The sequence below is a fragment of the Tarenaya hassleriana genome, unplaced genomic scaffold, assembly GCF_000463585.1.
Source record: "Tarenaya hassleriana unplaced genomic scaffold, ASM46358v1 Cleome28, whole genome shotgun sequence".
Taxonomy (NCBI): domain Eukaryota; kingdom Viridiplantae; phylum Streptophyta; class Magnoliopsida; order Brassicales; family Cleomaceae; genus Tarenaya; species Tarenaya hassleriana.
The window spans coordinates 855919-881158 of NW_010966021.1; the positions used below are offsets into that span (position 1 = coordinate 855919).

The 25240-nt window shown below is 41.5% G+C and overlaps 5 protein-coding genes across 10 annotated transcripts; 3 read left to right on the forward strand and 2 right to left on the reverse strand.

Annotated features, from left to right (window-relative positions):
- The first annotated feature begins 19 nt into the window (after window positions 1-19).
- Window positions 20-5514, forward strand: LOC104817824 (FIP1[V]-like protein). Its single transcript, XM_019203003.1, has 8 exons — window positions 20-1141; window positions 1760-2007; window positions 2198-2324; window positions 2406-2474; window positions 2615-2755; window positions 2875-2976; window positions 3085-4665; window positions 4773-5514. Exons 1-8 carry the CDS (start codon window positions 20-22, stop codon window positions 5286-5288), a joined length of 3906 nt encoding a protein of 1301 aa, XP_019058548.1. The 3' UTR covers window positions 5289-5514.
- A 398-nt stretch (window positions 5515-5912) lies between these two features.
- LOC104817832 (VAMP-like protein YKT61) lies at window positions 5913-7715 on the forward strand. Its single transcript, XM_010547170.2, has 6 exons — window positions 5913-6254; window positions 6349-6446; window positions 6559-6663; window positions 6821-6886; window positions 7116-7202; window positions 7484-7715. Exons 1-6 carry the CDS (start codon window positions 6062-6064, stop codon window positions 7532-7534), a joined length of 600 nt encoding a protein of 199 aa, XP_010545472.1. The 5' UTR covers window positions 5913-6061; the 3' UTR covers window positions 7535-7715.
- Window positions 7716-7823: 108 nt separating this feature from the next.
- LOC104817831 (two-component response regulator ARR18) lies at window positions 7824-10427 on the reverse strand. The gene is made up of 5 exons (XM_010547169.1): window positions 10045-10427; window positions 9561-9956; window positions 9398-9474; window positions 8144-9298; window positions 7824-8034 (listed from the first exon to the last, which is right to left on the reverse strand). The coding sequence occupies exons 1-5, from the start codon at window positions 10241-10243 to the stop codon at window positions 7984-7986; spliced, it is 1878 nt and encodes a 625-aa protein (XP_010545471.1). The 5' UTR covers window positions 10244-10427; the 3' UTR covers window positions 7824-7983.
- A 616-nt stretch (window positions 10428-11043) lies between these two features.
- LOC104817829 lies at window positions 11044-15753 on the reverse strand. Of its 5 annotated transcripts, none has more exons than XM_010547166.1 (10): window positions 15588-15753; window positions 15280-15317; window positions 15036-15189; window positions 14893-14966; window positions 14455-14796; window positions 13594-14094; window positions 13130-13342; window positions 12320-12578; window positions 11605-11974; window positions 11044-11516 (listed from the first exon to the last, which is right to left on the reverse strand). In XM_010547166.1, exons 1-8 carry the CDS (start codon window positions 15634-15636, stop codon window positions 12321-12323), a joined length of 1629 nt encoding a protein of 542 aa, XP_010545468.1. In that variant the 5' UTR covers window positions 15637-15753; the 3' UTR covers window positions 11044-11516; window positions 11605-11974; window position 12320. The 5 variants fall into 5 exon arrangements, with proteins under 5 accessions (XP_010545468.1, XP_010545467.1, XP_010545466.1 ...); XM_010547165.1 differs by having other exon boundaries at window positions 11605-11980; XM_010547164.1 differs by having other exon boundaries at window positions 12294-12578.
- A 1301-nt stretch (window positions 15754-17054) lies between these two features.
- On the forward strand, window positions 17055-24894 carry LOC104817833. Of its 2 annotated transcripts, XM_010547171.2 has the most exons (25): window positions 17055-17226; window positions 17318-17441; window positions 17526-17588; window positions 17698-17799; window positions 17897-18065; window positions 18160-18258; window positions 18400-18549; window positions 18625-18664; window positions 18763-18820; window positions 18906-18988; window positions 19431-19529; window positions 19620-19732; window positions 19870-19988; window positions 20204-20274; window positions 20840-20945; window positions 21173-21312; window positions 21411-21569; window positions 22351-22454; window positions 22624-22799; window positions 23278-23467; window positions 23640-23739; window positions 23952-24120; window positions 24232-24314; window positions 24409-24485; window positions 24569-24894. In XM_010547171.2, the coding sequence occupies exons 1-25, from the start codon at window positions 17155-17157 to the stop codon at window positions 24738-24740; spliced, it is 2838 nt and encodes a 945-aa protein (XP_010545473.1). In that variant the 5' UTR covers window positions 17055-17154; the 3' UTR covers window positions 24741-24894. The 2 variants fall into 2 exon arrangements, with proteins under 2 accessions (XP_010545473.1, XP_010545474.1); XM_010547172.1 differs by lacking the exon at window positions 17055-17226 and having other exon boundaries at window positions 17526-17584.
- The last annotated feature ends 346 nt before the right edge of the window (window positions 24895-25240 follow it).

Below are 25240 nucleotides of genomic sequence, written 5' to 3' on the forward strand. Positions count from 1 at the left end.
TCCGTAAAATCCAGTGTGAATGGACGAAGACGATGAGTTCGGAGATCTGTACACCGACGTTCTCCAGCCCTTCAAATCCTCCGACGTTGCCCAGCCTCCGCCTCCGCCTCCGCCTCCCCCTTCCCACTCTCCGATTGACCTCAACCTCCATCGAGATTCCTTCCCCCGGAATGGAGCCGCTCCTATTTCGAGGGTTTCCGACTCCAAATTAACCTCTCCAGCAATTGACAAGGACATGAAATTTGATATCGAAGACGCCGATACTGATGCTTTACCCGCTATTCCTGGTCTTTCTATGCCCGCTTCCGAAGCGGAACCGCTTCCTGCGTTGCCTACAGATCGAAGCCCTTCAGGAATTGGCAAGGCTAGTGATCGTGCGATGCGCGGACAGGGTGACGGAGAAGGAGATGACTGGGATAGTGACAGTGAAGATGATTTGCAGATAGTGTTGAACGACAGTAGCCGAAACGGCCTGATCGGAGCTGAGAGAAGAGAAAATCCGCCTCCGCCTCCGCCTGCCCCTTCCCACTCTCCGATCGACCTCAACCTCCGATCCCTCCATCGAGATTCCTTCTCCCGGAATGGAGCCGCTCCTATTTCGAGGGTTTCCGACTCCAAATTAACCTCTCCAGCAATTGACAAGGACATGAAATTTGATATCGAAGACGCCGATACTGATGCTTTACCTGCTATTCCTGGTCTTTCTATGCCCGCTTCCGAAGCGGAACCGCTTCCTGCGTTGCCTACAGATCGAAGCCCTTCAGGAATTGGCAAGGCTAGTGATCGTGCGATGCGCGGACAGGGTGACGGAGAAGGAGATGACTGGGATAGTGACAGTGAAGATGATTTGCAGATAGTGTTGAACGACAGTAGCCGAAACGGCCTGATCGGAGCTGAGAGAAGAGAAAATCCGGACAACGACGACGAAGACGATGAAGAACCGCTTGTTATTGTGACGGACACCGACCCAAACCAAGCCATGGAGGAGCAGCTCTGGGCAGAAGATAGTCTGCAGGCGAGGGAGGGAGACGGCAAAGACGGAGGCGAGGTTGGGAAGGCAAGTGGAGCAGGAGGTGCCACTGCAGCCCCCAAAACTGGGTATATCGGTTATGGGTATCATCCCTTTCATTCTCAGTTCAAGGTCAGTGTCAATGCGCCACAGTTGTCACTGGTTAGATTCTATGGTGGTCGGGGCTTTTCCTTGTGGCCCCGATTTGATTTACATGAATTCCTGAGTCTATCTCTCCTTTGTACTCGTTGTACCCTAAATGTGAAAGCAAATGCAGAGTGTTTGATCAGACAAGCTGGAGACTTTTTCTAGATTTGCGCCTAACGTTTCTTCTTTGCTACTTGTGATTCAGACATCAGTCTAGGTGTTGTATTTGGCCCTAAAATTAACGGTTTAAGCACCTAATTACAGATTCTCTACCTTGTATCGCCATTTCTATGTCACTGCCTATTGCAATAGGTCCGAATGTATGGGGAATAGTAAAAAAAGGAATTCTTTTTACAGTTTGCAGCAATTGAATAGAAATAGAAACAAAAAGAATTCTAAGACCAGTGTCAACCTCTAAGACCAATTCTAAAGCAAATATGCCACCGAAGACTCGTAATTCTCTTTGGAACTAATCATGCCAAAGTCTTGCGCTTGTCACAAAACAAGGCTACCCTTATGTATATCTTGATCTTTGTTAGTAAGTATGTACTTTGTTGTGCTCTTTCTCCATATATTTGACATAAGCATATCTGTCTCTTGCAGTATGTAAGGCCAGGGGCTGGCCCAATGCCTGGGGTTACTACCACATCTGCTGCTGGAATCTCCTCCGCAGGTCAAGTTCGTCCACCCGTTAATGCAGGTCTTATGGCTGGTCGTGGTAGGGGAGACTGGCGTCCACCGGGAATGAAAAATGCTTCTGTTCCACATAAAGGCTTCCACCTGGGCTCTGGTACGCCTTGGGGTGGCCGGGGATCTGGTGTTGGCCTGGACTTTACCCCTCCTCCTCACAAGTAACTTCCTATCTGTTGATTATATCTTGCTTCCCCAACAAAAGATGTCTATACATGTGCACTATAACTCGATTTAATAGTGATTGTTTTTCACTTATCTGTGATTTGGTGTCTGGATAAAAAAGATCAGGTTCTGATGCATAGAGATCCACGGTTCTTGTATTGAAGTCTGTCTTTGTGATTTTTGTAGGACTATATTTGAGGTCAACATTGATGGTTTTGAGGAAAAACCTTGGAGATATCCTGGGGTTGATATCACTGACTTCTTCAACTTCGGGTTGACTGAGGAGAGCTGGAAAGATTATTGTAAACAGCTGGTAGTTACTTATTCATGTATCATATATCTTTGCTTCCGTAACTTGATAGTACTGAGAAGTTCATCCTTCAACCTTATGCAGGAGCAACACCGTGTAGCGACCACAATGCAAAGCAGAATTCGCGTTTATGAAAGCGGGAGAACAGACCAAGTAAATCATATCTTTCTGACACCTTGTTTATATTTAAAGTCTGTTGGTTGGGTTTAAAGCTGCACAAAAATATTAGAAACCGATGCATTTAATCTGGAAACGAAGTTCTAATCGCTCTTTTTTTTTTCTAAATTTCTTAGGGGTATGATCCAGATCTGCCTCCAGAGCTAGCTGCAGCAACAGGTGTTCAGGGTGTTCTTGTTGACTCCTCAAATCTAGTCAAACCAGACGCTACTCAAGGCGATTCAACAAAAGGACCTGCACATGTTCGACCACCGCTAGTACGTTTCGTCCTGCCATTTTCTCGTTGCATAGCCTGGAGCATCACGGTGCTTATATAATCCCATTAGTTTTAAGCTTTAGATTATTTATTTGACCTGGTTTTTGACCTTTTGTTCAGCCACCTGGAAGACCAATACCTGTGGAGGCTGGTTCTGGTGAGCGTCTACCGTCGATTGATACACGTGGGCCTCGGATTCGTGATACAGATGCTATAATCGAGGTTATGCATGTCTTTAATCTTACTTATTGGTCCTCGGTAGGCGAACTGTTTGTGAGGCGTTTCATCTTGCTATATATTTAATCCTAAACTACTGTGATTCGTTGTCAGATTGTCTGCCAGGACTCACATGAGGACGAACCCTCAGCTGGAAATGGTGTGGATCAAGTGGGCAATAGCCTTCCTGAAGAAAATCTATTAGGTGATGTTAACAGCGGAAGACCAGACATAGAATCTTCTATCCGAGCTCCTACCCAAGATGAGCCAGGTCAAGGTCTTCATGATAAGCAAGAGGATGAGATCTCTGAAAGCACGGATGGTAGATGCAAAGAGGATGAGATTTCTGAAAGCGTGGATGGTAGATGTAGTTTGCGGTCGTCATCTCCTATTGGAGATAGAGAAGCCAGGTCATCAAGCCCTGACCAGAAAGATACAGCGGCTGAAGCTAGCAAAGGCTCTGAGATGGAGGAAGGCCGTAAGATGAGTTCTGGACTCTCAAAGTCGGTGGTTCAGGAAGATGATGGAGGAGAGTCAAAGACTGAGAGACACCGTGAAAGTCACAGAGAGTATCAGCAGAGTGCTGAGGAAGAAGTTATTCAACATAAACTTTACGCTCGACCAGCTATGGGTAGAAAGCATCTCGATGAAAACACACAGCATCCAAGCAGAAAGAATCAGGACAGAGGGCATGAAATAGAACGGACTCGTGTGGCTAGCCGAGGTGGTAGGGAGAACTCACATCCTCATATGGAGATTGAGTCTATCTATCCTTATAACTCACATGCAAGGGGTGAGGATTTTGATAAAAGAAAAGAACGAGATGTCGCTGGGAATGTTTGGCGTAGTAGACAAGATGGCACTTACAGTAGAAGAAGCGGAGATGAAAGTTCTAGAAAACGAGACAGTGGAGATGATCAGGGCTCTAGGCACAGGGGTAAAACGCGAGATAGTGAAACAAATAGCAGAGATAACCATAGAAAGCATTTGGATGATAATTGTTTGAGGAATAACCCTGAGTTGGTGGATGATTATGTTAGCAAGAGAAGGAAGGATGAAGAATATTTACGAAGAAGCTGCTCAGACAAGAACGAAAATCTTCACGATCATCAAAGAGAATCAGCGAGCCGTCCAAAACGAGAAAGGGATGATAGGTCGGAGCATCAGAGGAGAGATGTCCAGAGAATTAGAGAGGATTCTGCCGATCGCCATTCTTTCAGGCACAGAGATGAATTTTATTCACTGAGAGATGGGAATGAGAGAGATAATTTAAAACAGACTCGTGAGGGTTCATCGGTGCGTGGAAGAGAAACACAGGTGGCTATGAGGAGCCTTAGACGTTCGGAAGACCGAGCATCGAGGATGAAGGATGAATACAGAGGTTCTGATAAAGAGCTTCTTAACAAAGATACAGCAAGACATAGTAAACAACAGAAGAGAAGGGAAAATGCCTATGAGCAGGAAAGTTCTTTGCGTCATAGAGGACACGAGGACGTTTCTGCACGTGCAGACGAAATCATTAACAATGAGAAGAAACTGAGGCAGGAAAGGACCAGTGGTAGTGAAAAGGTTTCTTCTGATCAGAAGCATAAAGAATCCAGACGAAACAATAAAGAGCATCGAGTTGGAGATGCTGCAGATAATGGTCCATTAAGGAGCAAACAAGAGGAACAGAATGGCAGTTTCGAAGAGTCGGTATGTCCCGTTGGAATTTCATCTGGTTTAATTGATATATCAACGATTAGTATTGAGATTGTTTTTTGATGGTTTTAGGTCCTGAGATTGATTTTTGATGGTTTTAGGTCCCAAAAGGCAGCAACGGTTCAAGAAACAGCAGACGTGAGACAGAACATCAATCCAATTCTGACAGAAGACAAAAGGAAGAAGCTTCCTCAGACGATGAACCTTCAAAGAGGGGACGGTCGAAGCTGGAGCGTTGGACAAGCCGTAAAGAGAGAGATTCCACTTCATCTCTGCCCTTGAAGATTCAAGAGATGGACCAAACCACAAATGGTGGCGGATATGCAGAAGAAGATAGAGAAGCAGCCGATGGCTCTACTGGCAAGAATCGGGACGGAAACGGAGATGCGAAAGAGACGGGCCAGAAGCCAAGGGGGGAACGGCACTCCGACACGGTCGAGAAACTGAAGAAACGCAGCGAAAGGTTCAAGCTTCCGATGCCAAACGAGAAGAATACCGCATCGACGGCAAAGAAAACGAAGATTGAAACACTGCCTTGTGCGAAAATCGAAGGGCCTGTGGAGTCAGAGGTGAAGGCAGAGCGGCCGGCAAGGAAAAGACGGTGGACGAGTAACTGAGAGTGTTTCATATGATGAGATCAAAGGGATTATGGCTGAGAGGGTCTTTTGTTGGGGAAACATTATCAAATGAGTTGGATTCAGTTAGGAGATTATGTAAGATTTTAGGGATACGGATAAAAAGATTTAACTTTTGAGAGAATGCTTTCTAGTTTGTAGTTTTGTAACTTTTGTCGGAGACAAATGGGTTTTCGGTTTTGTTCTCCTATAAAATAAATTTATCATACAGAAATTTAAGCATATAATATAGGAAAAAAACTCCTATAAAATATACAATTATATCTTAAATTACAAATTAAATGTTTCTTTTTTTTTTTTGTTATTTGTAAGTAATATAAATTTTCAACAAAACTCTAAATTGACATCGAATTTTCAAGAGTTATATAAATATCGAATAATCAAAATATTGACAAATCTAACGTTACAATCTATACGTATGCCACATAATATTTTTTAAAAATATAAAAAGACGTTAAAATAATGAAAAAAATTATAAAATAAAAATAAAATGAAAAATTTACCTATCAAGATTTAATCTTTGAATTATGTACATATAATTAAATATTTTATATACGTTATTTTTTGTCGAATAATATATTAGGTCATTGATTTGAGGAAGAAAGATCATATTAGCCGAAGATGGAGAAAGGTGCTGAGCGAAAAGAGGAAGTTTAACGTAAGAAAGAAGGTCAGAATTTGGCTTTCAGATTTTATTATTTTTCACACGAGAGAGACGATCTTCTTCTTCGTCGTCACGATTCAACCGGAGAGAGATGAAGATCACGGCGTTGCTGGTTCTCAAATGCGCTCCCGAGACGGCGGATCCGGTGATAGTGGCCAACGCCTCCGACGTCTCTCACTTCGGCTATTTCCAGAGAAGCAGCGTCAAGGAGTTCGTCGTCTTCGTCGGCCGCACCGTCGCCAAACGCACCCCTCCCGGCCAACGCCATTCCGTCCAGCATGAAGGTTCCTTAGATTCCATCTCCGATCTGTTCGATTTCTCTCTTGTCTGATCTCGGTTCCATCTTCCCCGATCTTAATTCCCCAAGTTTCCGTCTAGAGTACAAGGTGCACGCTTACAATCGAAACGGCCTTTGCGCCTTGGGTTTCATGGACGATCATTATCCCGTTCGAAGTGCCTTCTCTCTTCTCAATCAGGTACCTTTTGAATTACTTCAACCGCGATCCTACTGGTTTCTTATAATTCACTTCATATTTTCATGGAAATTGTTGACGGTTTCCCATATATCTGTGGTTCTTTTTCTCCCAGATTGTGGATGAGTACCAGAAGAATTTTGGTGAGACATGGAGGTCAGCAAAAGAAGACAGCGCTCAGCCATGGCCATATTTAAATGAAGCTCTATCCAAATTTCAGGTTATTATTCTTCCATTTGTTTTCCCTCTACATATGCCCGTGATACTATACGAGTAAGCTCAATTTGAGTGAAATAAAAGATGATTGTTGATTTTGTCATTGGTTGTAGAAAGTTTCTTTTTTTTTAAAAAAAAAATCCTGTTTTCTGAATCTTCAGGACCCAGCAGAAGCTGATAAGCTGATGAAAATCCAGAGGGAATTGGATGAGACCAAGATTATCCTTGTAAGCCTAAGGCCTTTCTGTATAGACTTTGCATATTCCAGTAAACGTGTACATGATGTGCGTCTAATATGTTGTTCTTGCCGATGAGCTCAGCTTTTTCCCAAACACCCACCAAAATCATCACCTTTAACCTCTCTGCCCAAAGATAAAGCAGGATCTTGGAAGTGTTGAAGCTAGCATGGTTGCTTCTTCTCATCTTTATCTAACTGAGGGTTTGCCTATTCCGCAGCATAAAACCATTGACAGCGTGCTGGCCCGAGGTGAGAAGCTGGACAGCCTGGTGGAGAAGAGTTCAGATTTGAGCATGGCATCACAGGTAAAATGGTCCTTTCAATATCTGGCTAGCTATGCTCGTCATCTATAATTATAGGTTTCTTTCCACGCCCATCTAGAACATCAGACCTAGCTTTGAATCTGGATTTGAGCCTGAGAATAACCTGATGATATGCCGCAAGACTTTGGGCGTATTATTCGTTGCAAAGCTTGCTAATCAGATGGAAGTTAATCTTGTCATTGGATATGGTGAAGTCGTGATTGGTAGATGAAAATATCTGTCTTAACATGATCGCAAACGTGTTTGGTGTTGGGTTGAAACAGATGTTCTACAAGCAGGCGAAGAAAACAAATTCTTGTTGTACTGTGCTCTGAGGTTGGGTGTTTGGATCTATAAACATGTGCTGGGCGAGACTTCCTCGTTTTACATCTGTGGTTTCGATTATGTTTTGAGATGTATAAGACCAAATGTCTGTGCTCTGAGTTGCATTTTGTTTTGGTTGAAACTCGAAAGCTTTTTTTTTTTTAAATTAATGTAGAGCCGTGTTCGTTTTTACCACTCGCATCATGAATTGGAAAGCTGTTGGCCTGTATCCTCTATTTCATAGCTTTTGGTTAATATCCCTCTTCCCAGTTCCCAGTTCCCAGTTCCCAGTTCTGCACATTAAGCGGCCAATTGGTTTTATTTATTGACAATCTGAGGGAACAATGAAAGAATATCACCCAAGAAGAAACAGTGTGTGGAATTCGACAAATCCCTAACAGAGAGCAGTATCTGAAAAGAAAAGAAAAGAAAAGCGAGAGCCTCTCCATCTGTGACATGGCTACGGCAGAGGAAACGAGTCAAGCCCAACACCAGCAGCCATCGACTCATCCTGCAATAACATTCATCAGAATCTCATCAATCATCATTGAGGAAAGCAAACTCTGGCATCGTATGTGTGGCTGTTGCAGAAGAACAAGGCACCACCATATATACTTTACCTGTTTCATCATCTCGTTCATAATGTCATCGAATGAGTCGTGATGATCATTGATAAAACCATTTTCAGACTTGGTGTTTTCCGAGCTGCAGCCTTTATTGGACCTCATTTCTGGTTCCAATCTTGCGGGTTGACTGTTGAGTATTGCACCACTGCCATCTATTTGGCTCATCATAGAACCATCCAAGCCTTTGCTTCCGGCTGCATTTATCATCTCCATAACCATTTCATTTGCTGGACTGAACGAATTATTCGACATGTGTGTGCACTCTCGCCCTTGTTCCTCCCAGTTTTGTTGTTGGTCTGAGGTATTCATGTTCTGAACAAAGTTGCCCGACAAGTTTGTCTGGCATTGCATCTGTCCTCCAGGAAAGATGAATGGGTTAAAATCAACTGGGTCATTCCCAGCAACGCCTCTAAAACTATTATTACTCAGCAATTCATCCCGGCTAAGAGAATGGTTTAGTGGCAAAGGGTCCAATGGACTCTTAGGTGCCTTAATATTCCCTTGCCAGCCGTCACTGCATCTGCTGAAACCAGAAAAGCTAACATTGAGGGGACCAGAAACTGATGGAGCTCCCTGGAGAGAAAATTGATTTCCAGCCAAGATCTTATGCAGGGGTTGGTGATACTTTGCTTGCAACATCTGAGAGTTGCTAAAAGTGCTAGAGCTACCACCGAATGAGGCTTGAGAGTCCATGAAGAATGCACGGTCGCCTAAGATTTTGGAATCTCCAATGTATGCAGGGCACCTACTTCCAGGAAACTGGCTGGCTTCTAGCGGAGGTGAGGTTTGTTGAAAGGAAATTACGGTCTGGACTCCTGATAATAGAGGTGAGTGATGCTTGCCAGACTTATTTGCTGAGTTGCCTATGTGCTGGTAATGCCCAGGTTGAACAAAGCTGGGGGAAGCAATTCCCTGAAGGTTTATCAACGACCCATTTGGGGAACTGAGTCTGGTGACAGTTGGTGCATGAGGCCGGGATAGGAGTGTCGAGATCGGCAGTCGTCTTGTGGCAGTCAAGCTATGAAAATTCTTTATTCCATCAAGTTGAGCCATGTGCAAGAAAGAGGGGTCTTTCGTCCCATACACGGTTGAAGCCATATTATGGTGCTGATGAGCTTCGTCCATCTTTTTCAAGTAAAGTCTGTACTTCTAAAGAAAAGGAAGACACAACTTCATCATCCACATTACTATAGATAAAAGGCGCAGATGAGAGAGGAAAGAAAAGGGAGATTGGGCTGAGATTCTTGCCTGCAAATGGCTGGCTACATTTTCCCTCGTCAGACCTTCTACATTCATGAGATCAAGGATTTTTTTTGGGACGGCCTCTGGAGACAAATGAAGAGAGAAATATAGTATCAGAAGAAACGAAAAATAGAGAGTATAACACAGAGATTTCAGAGGGACAACTTACTGTCAGGGCCCAACTGTGTAACGGCAGCCACAAACTTCTGGTGGAGCTCAGATGCCCACACGACACGAGGCTTCTTCCGGGTACAAGACTCATCATCCATGTCATGTTCACTCCCCTCGCCACCTTCCGTTTCTCCATCACTGTCACTGTCCGCGTCGCCGCTACCATCATCGATGTTGTCTTTGTGTTTCTTACTCACCTGATAAGTGCTGGGAGGAGGGAGAAGTTGACCGGAAGGCCCAGCAATGTTTCTTGTAGAGGGGTTAGTATTTTTCCTGACCACATGTTGCCAGATATTACGGAGCTCCTTCAGACCAACGGGTTTGACCAGATAATCACAGGCACCATGTGTAATGCCTTTCATGACGTGTTCATAGTCGCTGTGAGCTGACACCACTGTGAAAGGAAATGGAGTAAACAAGAGAGGTTCAGGAGATGATATTAAATAAAAAAAGAGGAGGGGAGGAGGAACAAAAAGGCATACTGATGACAGGAAGGTCCATTTCTAGGCCGACAAGCTCAAGCAGCTTAAAGCCATCCATGTCAGGCATCTCCACATCGGTTATAACCAGATCAAACTTGTTGCTCTTCTCCCTCAGCATCCCAAGAGCAGCCTTCGCCTCTTTTGTTGTTGTCACTGAACATTTATATGTGTGTATATATATATATATCCCTTCAAACATCACCCTCTAAATCGTTCTTTGCCTTACACACAAAACCCAGGTAAAAAAAAAACAAAAAGAAAAAGAAAAAAAAGAGAGAAGAAAATGGACCACGATATTTGCAGCGAAGCAGCAACTCCTCTAGTGTCCGGAGGTAGGTTGGATTGTCATCGACGGCAAGCACACGCATACCCACTGGAAACTGCTCCATCCTTCCCTCTTCAGCACTCACTGATTCCATCTTCTCGGCCTTTTTGGTCTGAGAGTCTCTTCTCTTCCCCTCTCCTGTCTCCCAGGAAACACATACACTTCGATGTGGGATTTCATAAAATGTGAAAACCTGCAGCCTGGAATCGGATAATCATTCTTTCCCCAAAGTTATAGGACTGAGGGAGGCTGACTCATACGAGAGAGAGAGAGAGAGAGAGGGAGAAAGATTGAGATTATGCCAATTAATCTGGCCCTTAATTCTACACATAATCACACATTTCCTTCTTTTGCTCTCTTTCCATTTATGGGGAACGAGGAGGGTCACATGCTCCGCTACCTTCCTTTTTGTTTGTTGAATCTTCCCATTTTGTGCACATAAAAGACAACGTTTCGTCTCAATGCTCCCATTTCCTTCCTCGGAAATATCTTATTCTCTCATAACGTTCAAACTGAACATTTCGGCCTCTGCTTATGTTTTCTTTTCTTCTTTTTTTTCGTTACCTGTTTCGATAGACACAACTGGATACTTCAAGTAAGCAAAAGCGAATAAATAAATATGATATGCATTCACTCAGAAAATAATAAAAGCAACTTTACAAGGGAATGTACTGACCTGCTATTTTATCACATGGACTGACCAGATTCAAAACAAGGGGCATTCTCCTCCACAATTCTGGCATCACTTCCATTTACGTACACCCAAGTTTCTGCTATTTTCTCGACTATTTCCATCTAAAATCTCTACCACGGTGAAAGCTCTTGCTGCTCTGGCCCATCCATTTTCCGTTTCTCATTAAGCCTCTGTCACTCCTCTTTCCTGACCTCAGCACATTATGCATCCAAACACAACTAATAGAATTGACAACCTTGTTGCATTACGTTGTTGTGTTCCGTAGGTATATAACCTTCTCGTATTTAATTAAACAAGGTCAGATGCTGGCCACAACCACATTCAGGAAGCTAAAACATGGACTATGATAAAGTGTTGCAAAATTGAGAAGACAGTGGTTGCTGAAACCACCTGGATCACCACCTTCAGGGTCCGAGTCTTTTCCACAGACATCCTCCGCTTGAGAACCTAAACCTGCAGGATGATGCAAAAAACAAATTCACACCAAAAAAATGTAGGCCTGACTGGCCTAAAGACTAAACCAATAAGAAAGCTCCCACACCTATTGATCCATTGTGTGCAAGAATTACATCTATATGATCATCTGGTATCTCCTGTGCGGTCTTACCAACCCTCGAACTCCATATCTGAAAGATGATAAAAATTCCATGGAAAAAGATAACATATTATTGGCAGACGTTAAAGGAGTAATATAAATTTCTTAACCCCGAAAATATCTAGTTGAGAACAGCAACTTCTAAGCATTAGGGAAGAGGAGGCCAATGAAGGAGGAGCAGCATCGTGTCAGAAGCACCTGGGTCGACCAACGACAGAGGGAGATGGGCAGGCAACCAAAAGGCGTGTAATCCCATGAGCTCATTATGCCATTTAAACTTGAAAACTGTTGCTGCTCGGAAGACTTCACAAATTTCCTGCCACTATACATGCTTTGCTTAACGAACATGAATCATGATGAACAAATTCCACCACAACTGCAGTTTCTGTCAGTCTTATTAGTTTGGCTATCCAAAACCAAAAGCAACCCACAAAAAGAGAAACACTACAGAGAGAACAAGAACAAGAGGGCTAGCGATAATCATCAAGATGCTACATGAATTCAATTAGTAGTGAACCTTAGTATACAGCCGCCCCGAAATTTGAGCCTAGAAAAAAAAAACAAATGATATCCCCCTCCTCCCCTCCCATGTTGTCACCATACCCAAAAAAGAATGACCCTTTCTACTCTCTTACCACAATCCCTTCTTCTTATGATTTACCTCACTCCCTTCCTCTCCCCTTGTCATCCGCTGCATCCCCATCTCTCAGTGTTAGAACTTGACACACACGTTCTGATATTAGCTCTGTGGAGGCTTCCTGATCGCCTCTCTGGCTTCTCCTACTGTTCTCTCCCACCTTTTTCCGTTCCTCTGCTGATTTCTCTCTCTCATCATAATACCCAAAATCATCTAGGATCGATGTCTGCACCTCGTATTCTTTGAAAATCCTCAGCATCTCAATCCCCTGTTCTAGCTTCACCTGCACAGTTTTGCTCATAGATCAATTATGCATTTCACTTCAACACAAACCTCAAACTAATTCCTTAAATAAGAATCATTATAGATCAGATGCAACATGCTTGTTGAGCCCGGGCACGCCACCAAACACAATTCATGCATCAACCACTAACATCACAGAAATCTCTTTGCCAGTAGCCAAAGTCTTCCTTTTTCTTCTCACTGTGTTTTCTCAGATTTCCCACTTTTTAGATCTGTGAGAGCTCTCACGTGCAAATCATCAATACATTCAGTGCATATCTATTTAATCCCTATGGCTAAGAGGGTCTACTAAATCAGTCTCCCTCTCCCTCTAATTTATCTCCACGTACCTAAGCACTAACTGCTATAAACATGGTCAATTTGGACCTATTTGGAAATTGAGATGGTCTCCCTAGGTGGGTGGTAAATACTACTGCAGAAAGCTTGTCAACAAGCAAAGAGTAAGTGAACAGACACCAAACAAAGACGCAATGGTGATGCATGATGAATAGGTTACCATCTAACAGAGAAACAACAAAAGTACAAGACAACCTCCTGAGAGTCTCGGCTGTGCGTCACCGGCTTGTTGTCATTGTTTCGAAGAAGTATGTGACAAAATCGATTATTGGGTACATCTTTTACAATATGCCATTTCACTGGGAATTGCCCACTCCATCTGTCCTGTTGCCAGTAAGCAGCATCCTTGTCAAAATCTACCGGTCCAACCATTTCAGACACCCCACAAAACTGTCCGCTAGCATTTACCTGCAAATTCTCAACTCTGGTTATACATGCAGTTCCACTGAGCAATAGGAGCTTATTTTCAGAACTAATTGCATTATTGTTGATTATCAAGAACGGTATATATATTATTAATTCAGATATGACCACCTTTATAAGCATGGAAAATTAAGTTGCTCCAGCAACTGAAAACAGATAAAAATAACAGGAAAATAAAAGAAGAAGCAAGGCAGGAAAGAAAGACGAGAAATTCATAGGGATGAAGAGACTCATACCGAGAAAAACAGAAAGACTGGACATTCTCCACCTATTTGCTTAGCTTCACCATAAGCCGTATCCAATTTTTTGCTTCCATGGGGTGTACTGGCCCATGTACTATACTTAATACTTCTGTGAACATTGTCTTCACTAAAAGATTTGATGATAAAGAATTTGGCATTCTTGTATTCTGTCACAAAATCTGGATGGCTGTACAAACTGGGATTTGTTACATCTGTAGTCGAATAGTTCTTTGAGTCACCAACAGTAGAGCTTGGTTTGAAGCTGTTCTTGTTCTTTACCATGGAAGCCCTCGGTCCTCTATTTCCATATGGATCACTGGTGGTGGAAACTGAACTTTGATCATTCTCTCGCCTTTTACCTTTGTCAAGGGTGAATCTGACTGGGTTATCAGCTCCATAACACGAAGCAGCCAAGTTAGGACTCTGGTAAGATTCTGTATGAGGATAACCTCCCAAGGAAGAACTTGGAGCAACTCCACACCCATGCAATGGTAACTGTCAAAGAGTGACAAGAACAAAACATGTGATAAGCCCATGACAGTCACATACATATTCAAATTTGAGGAATATATTGAAGAAGTCTTCAGTTCCCAGAGGCGTTGGATTGGCAGGGAGAGAGAGATGTGACTTCCAAGTAGAGTTATAAACAGTATGTATGCTGTGCATATTCATAATCTTACATAAAAAGATGTTGCATCACAAAGCAAGCTAGACTATTAACCCATGAAACTAAAATACATGTATTTATTCCTTTAACAAAATGCTTCTCCGACTAACCGAAATTATATGCCTGATATCAACCCTACTGCAAGTATCAGCCCATCATCTACGTAGATAAAAGGAGAAGGCTCAGACCTGTGCAGCATTTTGTTCGTATGGCCCAAGTATACCCATTGTTTGAGGATATGGCAGCGGAGATGCTAAGGAGTTGATCCCCAGATTCCCAGATAAGCGACCTCCACCATATTGCCCGAAAGAAAACACATAACCTGAAACTGGGTCTAGAAGAGCACTGTCACCACCGCTTTCCGATGGGGTAAGAGGAATTGCTGAAGAAACACCAAGATGCTGGAAATAGGCTGGGGAGATTGGTATTTGCTGCGTAGCGAGCAGTTGGCCCTCCAACATCATGGGTGGGAAGGGGTTGAAGCTAAAACTAGGGTGATACATTAGAGATGGGTTTTCATTGTAGACAACCTGAGAAAGACAGCAAATACAGAGTGAAAGTGAATAAGAAGAAAGGCAAGTTGTAGGAGGAGGGATGGTACTATGAACACAAGGAATCATCCTCACCGGTGGAACATGCAGCGCCTCAGGTGTAGCATATTGAGGATATCCATCCCAGCTATTGACACTTGGCCCATAACCTGACAGCAACGAACACTCAGGTCGTTGGGGATTGGAAGGATAATGAAATAAGGAGAAGCAGAAGATACCAGTGGGCATAACATTCCATTCGTAAGGAAAATGGGTGGGAATGAGGTATGCGGCTGCTGGATTGGGGATTCCTGAGTCACTAGAAGACCCAACGTTGGCTGCATCCGTAGGAGGATACGTTGAAATAATCCTCTCATCTTTCGGCGAAAGTGGCTGATGATGACAAAATGAAAAAGAAGAAGTGCTAATACCCTAAGCTTGTCCCAAAATCCAAAGCGGTGAAAGAAGAAACGGAACAAATACCTGCTCCGCTGCATTGTCTGGCATCATTGGCCTTTCGCCTGCATCCACCACCACCACCATCATGCTTGGTTTGTAAATATGTCCCGTCGAAGGAACAAAACGGACACAGAAGAATTAATTATAGGACACCAGAAATCGCATGAGACAACCATCGACAAGGAACAACATTGAAGCAATTAACGACCCTACAAGCCTAGGTATTGGATGAATCGGTTGTCCATTTCGCCTATCGGAATTTGAGAGATTCATACAAAGAGAATAGAAACAAAAAAAACAAGGAAAAAACGAGAGAGAGAGGGAGAAAGTACCGGTAGGGACGGTTCGATTAAGCTGATCCATAGAAGGAGGAGGATCCATGGAAGGGGGGAGAGATCTGGAGATGGAAGGGGTTTTAGTGTGAGGATGGATCGGTGCGAGATTGAATTCCAAGACGTGCAAAGCGATAGAGAGAAGAAACGGGAGACGACAACTATAGTGTCTGTTAAATTATATATAATAGCGCCATCAGTTCTGTCTTTGTCGTATTCTTTTTCGGGTTTCGTTTCGTATTTATTTCATTGATTAGGAGGCGGTTGCTCCCATCGGCGTCGCATTGTAAAATTCGAATAATTGCTCAGAAAAACAAAAAGAATCGTCTTAATTAATACTAATGAAAAAAGGGGGTTGATTTAATAAGGAAAGTAAAACATGGGGAAATTAGAGTCAAATTTGGGTTTGGCTTTTCTGTACATGGGTCTAGGGGTAGCCATTTCGGTTATTAACCGAATAATCGAGCCGAACCGAACCGAATAAGATATAACCGTATTTGAACCGAACCCGACATCAAAACCGAACGGTTATGATTTACTTAAACCCGAAAAACCGAAACCGAAACTGAACCGAACCGAATAAAAAATAACCGAAAAAACCGAGAGAATAACCGATATTTTCTTTGGAAAATTGAACTTTTTACCAAAACCGAACCGAACCCGAACCGAAAAATAATCGAACCGAACCGAACCGGAATTTATATAAAAACCGAATGGTTATAGTTTTTCTATAACCGAAATAACCGAACCCGAATATAACCGAACCGAACCCGAACCGAAACCCGAATTGGCCACCCCTACTAGGTAGTGTATCCTAATTAAATTTAGAAAATATGATTTTTAATTAAAACCAAAAATCTTATATTATCCATCTATCAATAATGAGCTCTGCTGTTTTAGTGATTTTCATTTTTTTTTATATTTTAATGATGATACATATATTGTCAATACATGTAATCATATAACCGAACCGAACCCGAACCGAAGCCCGAATTGGCCACCCCTACATAGGTCAGTTTAGGCACAACATTTGTTCGGTTCAGATTACCCGGTCATTGGGTGGTCATTTCGGTATTCAGGTCAGAATTTTAGCGGTTTAGTTCAGATACTGTTATTCGGTATTCTAAAATTAGTACCAAATTAGTATCGTATATTATTCGATTCGGTTCCGATACGGTTCGGTTTCGATTTTTATTAAAAAAAATTAGATTTACTTAAGAAAATTTTTATTTTTCGGGAATTTTATAAAGTCCGGTTCGATTCGATTCGGTTTCAGAAAATTCAGATCTATAAAAATCATACCGTTCGAAAATTTTAAACGATACGATTAAAAAAATACCGAAATTTTCGGTTCGGTACGGAACCGAACCAAAACGACTCACCCTACTCGGTGATAGAAAAATATATATATCGATCGATATTCGGTTTGATATTCGGTTCGGTTTGGAGCAATACCGACTTTTTCAGTTCCGTCCGGTTTGGTTCCTCGGAACCCAAACGTTCACCCCAAGGATCGAAATAAGGGAGAGCCCAAAACCCTGATACGGTTCACTGAAGGAAGGAGAAAATGATGGAGAGAATCGGATCTGGAAGCAGATCCATCGGGAGAATCGTGCTCGGCCTCTGCCTCGTTTGCGTGGTTAGTGTTCCATTCCTATGGAGATTCAGCGTCGTTCTACATCTCCTTTGATTCGGTTTGATTGATTTCGCGTTTCATGACATAATAATAGTTCCTATCGGCTCTGTCGTCTGGATCTTCCCATGGGGACCGCAAAGCAGGGAGTTCTTCCGTATTCTCGTTGTTCAATCTCAGAGAGAGAAGTAGGTTTTGGAGCGAGTCTGTCATCCGTAGCGGTATAATATGTTCATTCTCTTCCTCACGCTTTTTATTCACTATTTAACCAGTTCGATCGTATTGACAGTGTTGTCGTGTTTCAGATTTTGACGATTTGGAGTCTTCAGTTCCATGGAATTCAGGTGTTCTCAATTACACTAAGGCAGGTAATCGCGCCTTTCCGTTCCCTTTACTGTCACTTTCTTATTTCTCTCCATTTGACATGGTTGAATCTTATGAGGTCATATGCTTGTCGTTTTTTTACACCTTTTTCAGGAAATATCGCAAGTTACCTAGAGCTTATGGAAGTCGATTCCATTTATCTTCCTGTTCCAGTCAATTTCATTTTCATTGGATTTGAAGGGAAAGGAAACCAAGGTGAATAAGCTTTGTCTAATCATGCTCTTCTGGAGGGTTGAAGCCACATAAAGTTATATTTTTTTTTTGGCCCATAACGTTTCTGCACCTTCACCAGAGTTCAAACTCCATCCCGGGGAATTGGAGCGCTGGTTCACAAAATTCGATCACATCTTTGAACATACCCGAGTTCCTCAAATCAAAGAAGTTCTCAACCCCTTTTACAAGATTAGCATTGACAAGGACCTAAGACACCATCTTCCTATCATCAGTCGAGTCAACTACAAGTATGGTGTACATCTTCTCCTTGCTGCTTATTCTTGAAGGTTGATTTTGTTTTCACCTAGATGTTGGCTGAGTTTTGTTTTCCCTTTTCTGCAGCTTTTCTGTTCATGCCATTCAGATGGGAGAAAAAGTGACATCCGTGTTCGAGCGTGCCATTCACGTTCTAGCACACAAAGATGATGTGTCTACTAACAGGTGATACAGCTTAAACAATTTCCCGTTTTAGTTTTGGTGCATTAGGGAGATCAAAGCCTGCAGGCCAGTTGGTTACTGCAAATTTACGTCACTCGATAGTTCTTTGCTGCTTCATTCTATGGCCTTGTGTAATGGCATCAGGGACGAGGCAAATGCTCTATGGCAAGTGGATGTAGATATGATGGAGTTTCTCTTCTCTAGCCTTGTCAACTATCTTCATCTTGAGGATGCATACAACATTTTCATTTTGAACCCGAAACATGACATCAAAGGAGCCAAATATGGATATCGGTAAGCGCTTGCTTTCGATGGTTCTTTTTGTCTTACTCTCAGGAAATAGTCTGGACTTACAAAATTCTTTTGCAGGAGAGGGTTATCCGAGTCAGAAATCTCTTATCTGAAAGAGGTTATTCTAGTTTCCTCATGTTCTTTCGTGCTTCCATATGACATGAAAGTGAAACCCTGGAAAGTGGTCTCTCAGCAAGTGCTCTTTCTTTCTGACAGAATAAGGACTGGCTAACTAAAATTCTTCAATCAGGAAGTCCATCAGAAAGTATTTTAGGTATGAGAAGGCAAACATATAATATTAAATGATTTAAAATCTCTCGATGATTCTAACGTCATGCCTGCTGTTGAATAATTTGTAGCATTTGATAAGATGCGGAAGCCATTGTATGAGAAGCATCCTATGTTGAAATTTGCGTGGACAGTCTCAGAGGATACTGATACGGTGAGTTCTTCCACAATTAATGTTTTTATCCTATTTGTTCTTGTTCAACGTCTCTTGACATGATAGGCACTTTCCTTCCTACACCAATTTGTTCGATGAGGAGTCGAGGATGATGAACTTTGTGTGAATTAACCTAGGATGGGATGACATTTCATGTTCACTGTTGCAGTTTGATCTGAAGTGTTGCTCATCCCAATGTTCGAGTTATCAGATAATCATTAGAAATGCTTTAACCCTGAGTTTTTTATGAGATTCTATGTTGAAGGTTCCTGATGTTTTTTCGATGGTTTTAGTACTGCCGCGGTGTTAGGTGTTTGATACAAAAAAATCATGATTGTACCATTGTAGCTACTTCCTCACTAGAAAAATTATGGGATTTAATGTGCTGCAACTCTGTTGCGTCCTAATGTTCTAAAGCGTCAGTATTTTTATATATTTTCAGGTAGAGTGGTACAATGCTTGCGAGGATGCTCTGAACAAGTTGGAACAGCTATACCAAGGTAAAGATGCTGCCGAGCTCATTAAGAGCAAAATTTTACAGGTATACATTAGACCTGACATTGTTTGGTTACCGGGACCTTGTATTTTTTATGCTTGTACATGTGGTTAACGTTTTCTCAATTGATTTAAGTTTAAAGGAAAAAACGAAGACATGAATATTCTTCTTGAAAAGAGCATAAAATCCGGAGACTTCAGCAATCTTAATGCAGAATGTTTGACTGATATCTGGATTGGAATGGGCAGGTTACCTTTCTATCTCTTTATATTTGTATGTGAATGTGTACCTGTGTTTAAGCTTGTTTTCTGGGCATAGTGCACAGAATATGCATGCCAACATTTTGAAAAGCTGTATTATGCTTGATGTGAACATTCCCTACCAGATGGGCATTCGTAGACCTGAGTGCTGGCCCTTTCTCGTGGGGACCTTCTGTTGGTGGAGAAGGAGTTCGGACAGAACTTAGTTTGCCAAATGTGGAAAAGACAATTGGTGCAGTTGCAGGTACTATTCGCTATAATTCTTCTGCATTTGAGGTCATTAATTGCAAACATCTTAATTGTCTTAACTATATTTTCCACTTGTAAATTAGATACAACTCCGTTAATTGATGGAATCTTTTTCGTCATTGTTTTGTATTGTCTTATGTTTTGGGTTTTGGCCTGTCATTTCCTAGCTTTCCATTAATTTCTTGTGTCTGATTATATTTTCACAACTAGAAATATCTGAAGATGAAGCAGAAAACAGACTGCAAGATGCGATCCAGGAAACATTCTCTGTATTTGGAGAGGTATGTTTGGTTTGATGAAATGAAAATAAATTCGATCAATGAGCTTTAGCTTGGGAGTGTTGGAGTCATCTTCAATTCTGGAGGGACAAGTTTGGACAGATAACAGATCAACCAGAAGAGCAGAACATTAGATTCAAACTACTTTTGGAGCTACTTAAATATAGAGTCTATGTCTACGATTGGAGATAGGAGAACAGAGACAGGGTCTAGGTGTGGGGTTATAGGGATCGTTCATTACATTTTATGAGAACCTCATCTCCGTGTGATTTGTTTCACCATATTTCACAAAGGTGAACATATCACATCTCAAGCGAAGGGCTGGTTCAGGTCTCTATCTTTCTTCATGCTGATGCATATTGTGATAAGTGCATGTAATATGATGATGTTTGGCTCCTAAGGTCTTGTAAAAGATTTTGCCTGAATTAATATGGATTTATTTTCTGGTACTTCAATTATCCTTTACCTTATTAAATGTTCTTATGGTCAATACTTATGATTAATCTTGCTCATCCTTTGAAGTTCTTATGATCGATACTTACCATCCAATTTGTTTTTGTCATCTCAGAAAGAACATCAGGCTATTGACATTCTTCTAGCAGAAATTGATGTATATGAACTGTTTGCATTCAAGCACTGCAAGGGAAGGAAAGTGAAGCTCGCTCTTTGTCAAGGTGGTGCTGTTCTTTAGATATGTTTTGTGGATATTGATTTCATTTATCTCCCGTTGGTTTTTTCTTCATCTTGATTAGATTTAAGATGGAATTGACACATCGATTGATTTTCATGGTGGAGTATTCCCAAATGCTGTACCATTTTCTTTGCATACTCTTTCATTCTATTTGATTTTGCTACTGTTTCAAAAGCTAATACTGTTTTCTCATGTCTTCTTTTGACCTAGAACTTGACGAGAGAATGCGGGATTTGAAAACTGAGCTCCAGTCATTTGGAGGAGAAGAAAATGATGAAATTCATAAGAGAAAGGCCATGGATGCACTGAAACGGATGGAGAGCTGGAATTTGTTTAGTGATGATTATGAGGTATTTGCTTCAGTTTGGCGACTTAGACTGTTAGACATTGATTCTGCAGTTCTCTATTAGAGAACTTAGAACATTGTATTAAGCTGTCAACTGTGCAGGAGTTCCAAAACTACACAGTTGCTCGTGATACCTTCCTTGCACATTTAGGTGCAACGCTTTGGGGATCCATGAGGCATATAATATCACCTTCAGTTGCCGATGGTGCATTCCATCATTATGAGAAGATTTCCTTTCAGCTTTTCTTCATCACGCAAGAGGTATGTCTATGTCAAATGGTTCAATGAACTACCCTTCAATGCCAAGCAAATTGTTATTTCTGCATCCCTTGATACTCTCAAAATTTTACTCCACCAGAAATCACTTGTACCTCTGGAAATTTTGACTATAAAGAGGATTTTGCTCTCTTGCCAATGAATTTCCCCAAGAAAATATCCTGAATCGTAATGCTATGATTCCCTTATTTATACCGCAAACAACTGGGCAACTACTGCTTACTAACTAATGCTGACCTGGCACTAGCCTGTGCGAGTTAGTAATTACAATAATCATGTTGCAGAACTAACTTGGCCTTGAAATCTCTGAACACAAATCTATCTAGTCTTAACATTTGTCCACACTTCTGCAACTTTCTGATGCCCTGCAAGTCTTTTTCGTGTTCCCACATGAGTAAAACAACCTAAAAGCCTTCTCTTTGTTGTCGTTGTTATACCATTTCTGTCATTAAAATCTGATGAGACGTGTCATGGAGTAGATGAAACAACATATGTTTTTTGGTAATAAGTAGTCTTAGTTTAGGAGCTATTGGGGTTCAAACCCCCAACCTATCATTTAGTGAAAAAGCACATGCAGCCTCTAGGCTATCATGCTTTCCAAATGAAACAACAATTGTTTTATTCTCAAGAGGATTTTTTTTTGTTTTGAAAATGAAAGGTCATTGGAACTAAACACTTCGTCCTACGACAGCCTGAGTTCTTGTTCTTCGCCAGTTTCTGACTCTGTAGATGTTGAAAAGATTAACCCTCCACTTTATTGGTGCAGAAAGCTAGAAACATCAAACAGCTTCCAGTGGATCTCAAAGTGCTCATGGATGGGCTTTCGTCACTCTTGTTACCTTCACAGAAGCTTATGTTCAGTCAGCATATGTACACATTCTCATCCCTTCAATTCTTAAACCACTGTGGTTAGGGTTATCTATTTGTTGATTGAAATAAGAGAGACTATCTTTTATATATATATTTGACTTTGGTGGTTTTTCATTCTGTTCAGTATGTAATCAGAGATATATTTTATATGCTTTTTAAAACATGATAGGTTAACACTATCTGAGGATCATGCATTGGCTATGGCTTTCTCGGTAGCACGGCGAGCGGCTGCTGTCCCCTTATTGCTTGTTAATGGAACATATAGGAAGACAGTTCGTTCTTTTCTTGATTCCTCAATCCTTCAGCATCAGTTGCAGAGGCTGAATGATCACGCCTTTCTCAAAGGTCAGCTGGCAGAAGAATTTTTTTCTTAGGCGTCAGTGGTTTTGTGTGATGTTGTCACTGGTTCCCTCAGTTTTGACCCTCTCATTGCAATGAAGAAGCCTTCCCTTGATTAATCTAGGAACTGCTTACTGATTAAAGAATTTTCTTTTCGTTTTGCCTACATAAGTTCATTTTATACGCAGAACATGCGGGACATCACACGTCTATCTATATGAATAAAAACAATCTTTACTAGGTATTCTCCTTTGTTATACTGTAAAACTCTGGTCTGATAATCATATCAAATCTCAACCTAAGATCATGTACAAAAGATCTGGTTTATCGTCTTTTCTAGTGTCCTGTAATTGTTGTTGTTGTTGGCCACTGATGGATTACATGAATATATTCTGTTTGACTGTGAAGCTGCTTCATGAAGAGTAAGTGATATTGATGCTGTCCCTAGCACTGACATTATGAGTTTTCTTTGCATATAATTCAGGTGCTCATGCCCACAGCAGGTCTACTCTTGAGATTCCGATATTTTGGCTCATCAATGTGGATCCGCTGCTGATTGACAAGCACTATCAAGCAAAGGCACTGCCAAATATGGTCATTGTTGTCCAGTCGGAGGCATCTTCATGGGAGAGCCATTTGCAGTGTAATGGGAAATCGCTTCTCTGGGATTTGAGGTTAGAATTTTCTGCATCTATATATGCATGTTTCACCAATTGTTTTTATTAGAAGATTTTTGGTAAAATGTCGAGTCAGATTTTTGTGTTCCAGAAGTACTGTTAGTGCCAGATGAATTTTCTTTGTTCCTCAACGGAAGCAATCATCCATTCCTTTGTCTTTATAATTTAGGAGTCCCGTAAAAGCGGCCTTGGCTGCTGTTGCCGAACATCTAGCTGGATTGCTTCCTCTTCATCTTGTCCATAGTCAAGCTCATGAAAGTGCGATTGAGGTATGAAATTCGACAATCAAATAATGCTAATTGGAATTGTTTTCATGACCCATGAGAATTTTATTGTGTGGGCAATATTTTTGCATAATTGTCGCAGAGAGGACACTGTCTGCAATGATCTGTGAAACAAACGGAGTCATTGGTCATGAATCACATTACTCTTATCAGCTAAACTTTTGGTGATTCTAATGTGCAAGAAAATTCTCTCGCAGGAGTGGACATGGTCAGTGGGCTGCAACCCCTTTTCCATAACATCTCAAGGTTGGCGCCCGTCACAGTTTCAGTCAGACACAATTGCTCGGAATTATATTATTACAGCACTTGAGGAATCAATTCAATCAGTGAATTCAGCCATTCATCTTTTGATGCAGGAGCGAACAAGTATCCTTGGATGTCTTTTATACTTTCACAACAAAAGAGAAAACTGATACGTCACGGTATAAATGTTTTATACTGTTTAGAACTTTTTGTAACCTTGACACAGAAAATAAGCCGAGAAGACGTTTAAGCTCTTTCAGTCAAGAGAGCGTGAGCTGGTGAACAAGTACAAATACGTTGTTAGCCTCTGGAGAAGGGTGAGTAGTAAAGTTTTTGTCTTTTCCTTTTTGCCATGGGTTGAGAAGAGTAACAGATTTGTGTTTTTTTTTTTTCGTGTGTGGTACCAACCAGCTTTCAACCATAGCCGGAGAATTACGTTTCCCGGACGCCATGAGATTTCTGTATACGTTGGAGGATGCCACCAGCGGGTTAGGGCACTTTCCCTATTAACTTTCGATTTGGCTGGTTATTCGTTTTTGTTGTAATAACAAATGTTTTTTTTTATGTCCAGATTTGTGAGGGAAGTGAATGCAACAGTGGATCTGTTGCATCCAATTCACTGCTCAAAAGAGAGGAAGGTGAAAGTGGAAGTGGACTCTATCACAGTGCCCGCTTTCGTGGTGGTCGTGGCTGCCCTTTACTTTGCGCTGAAGCCGAGAGCACCCAAGCCTAAAATCAACTGATCTTCCGTCTAACAGACAGTACATTACTATTTCATAAGACCATGTTTTTTTTAAAAATAATTTAGAAATGAAATGATGTAGCAACAAGGTACACCTTCTTGTCTTGTCTCATCTCGTTAAGCTGCCAGTTATAGAGATAGAGTAATGGCTACAAGCGCTTTTGTTAGAGAGATCCGGAGAAGAAAAAAATAAGGGAGAAGAAAGAGAGAGAAGGAGGAGGAGCCTTATATTTTCTTTTCCTTTTTTTTTTTTTTTGTATGTTCGACTTTTGCTCCTCGTCTCTCTCTCTCTCTCTATATATATATATATGTATATATATGTGTATTATAGGATGTCATATCAGAAGCGAAACCGTATTTGTCAGGGAGCAAGATCGTCAACTGCTACCAGCACCGAGAGCGAACGACAACTGAAAGCTATGAATTATTGATTGCGAATTATATTTATTAATCTTTGGATTGGGTTTTTGACTTGCAAGAATTCTCCATACTTCTGTTACT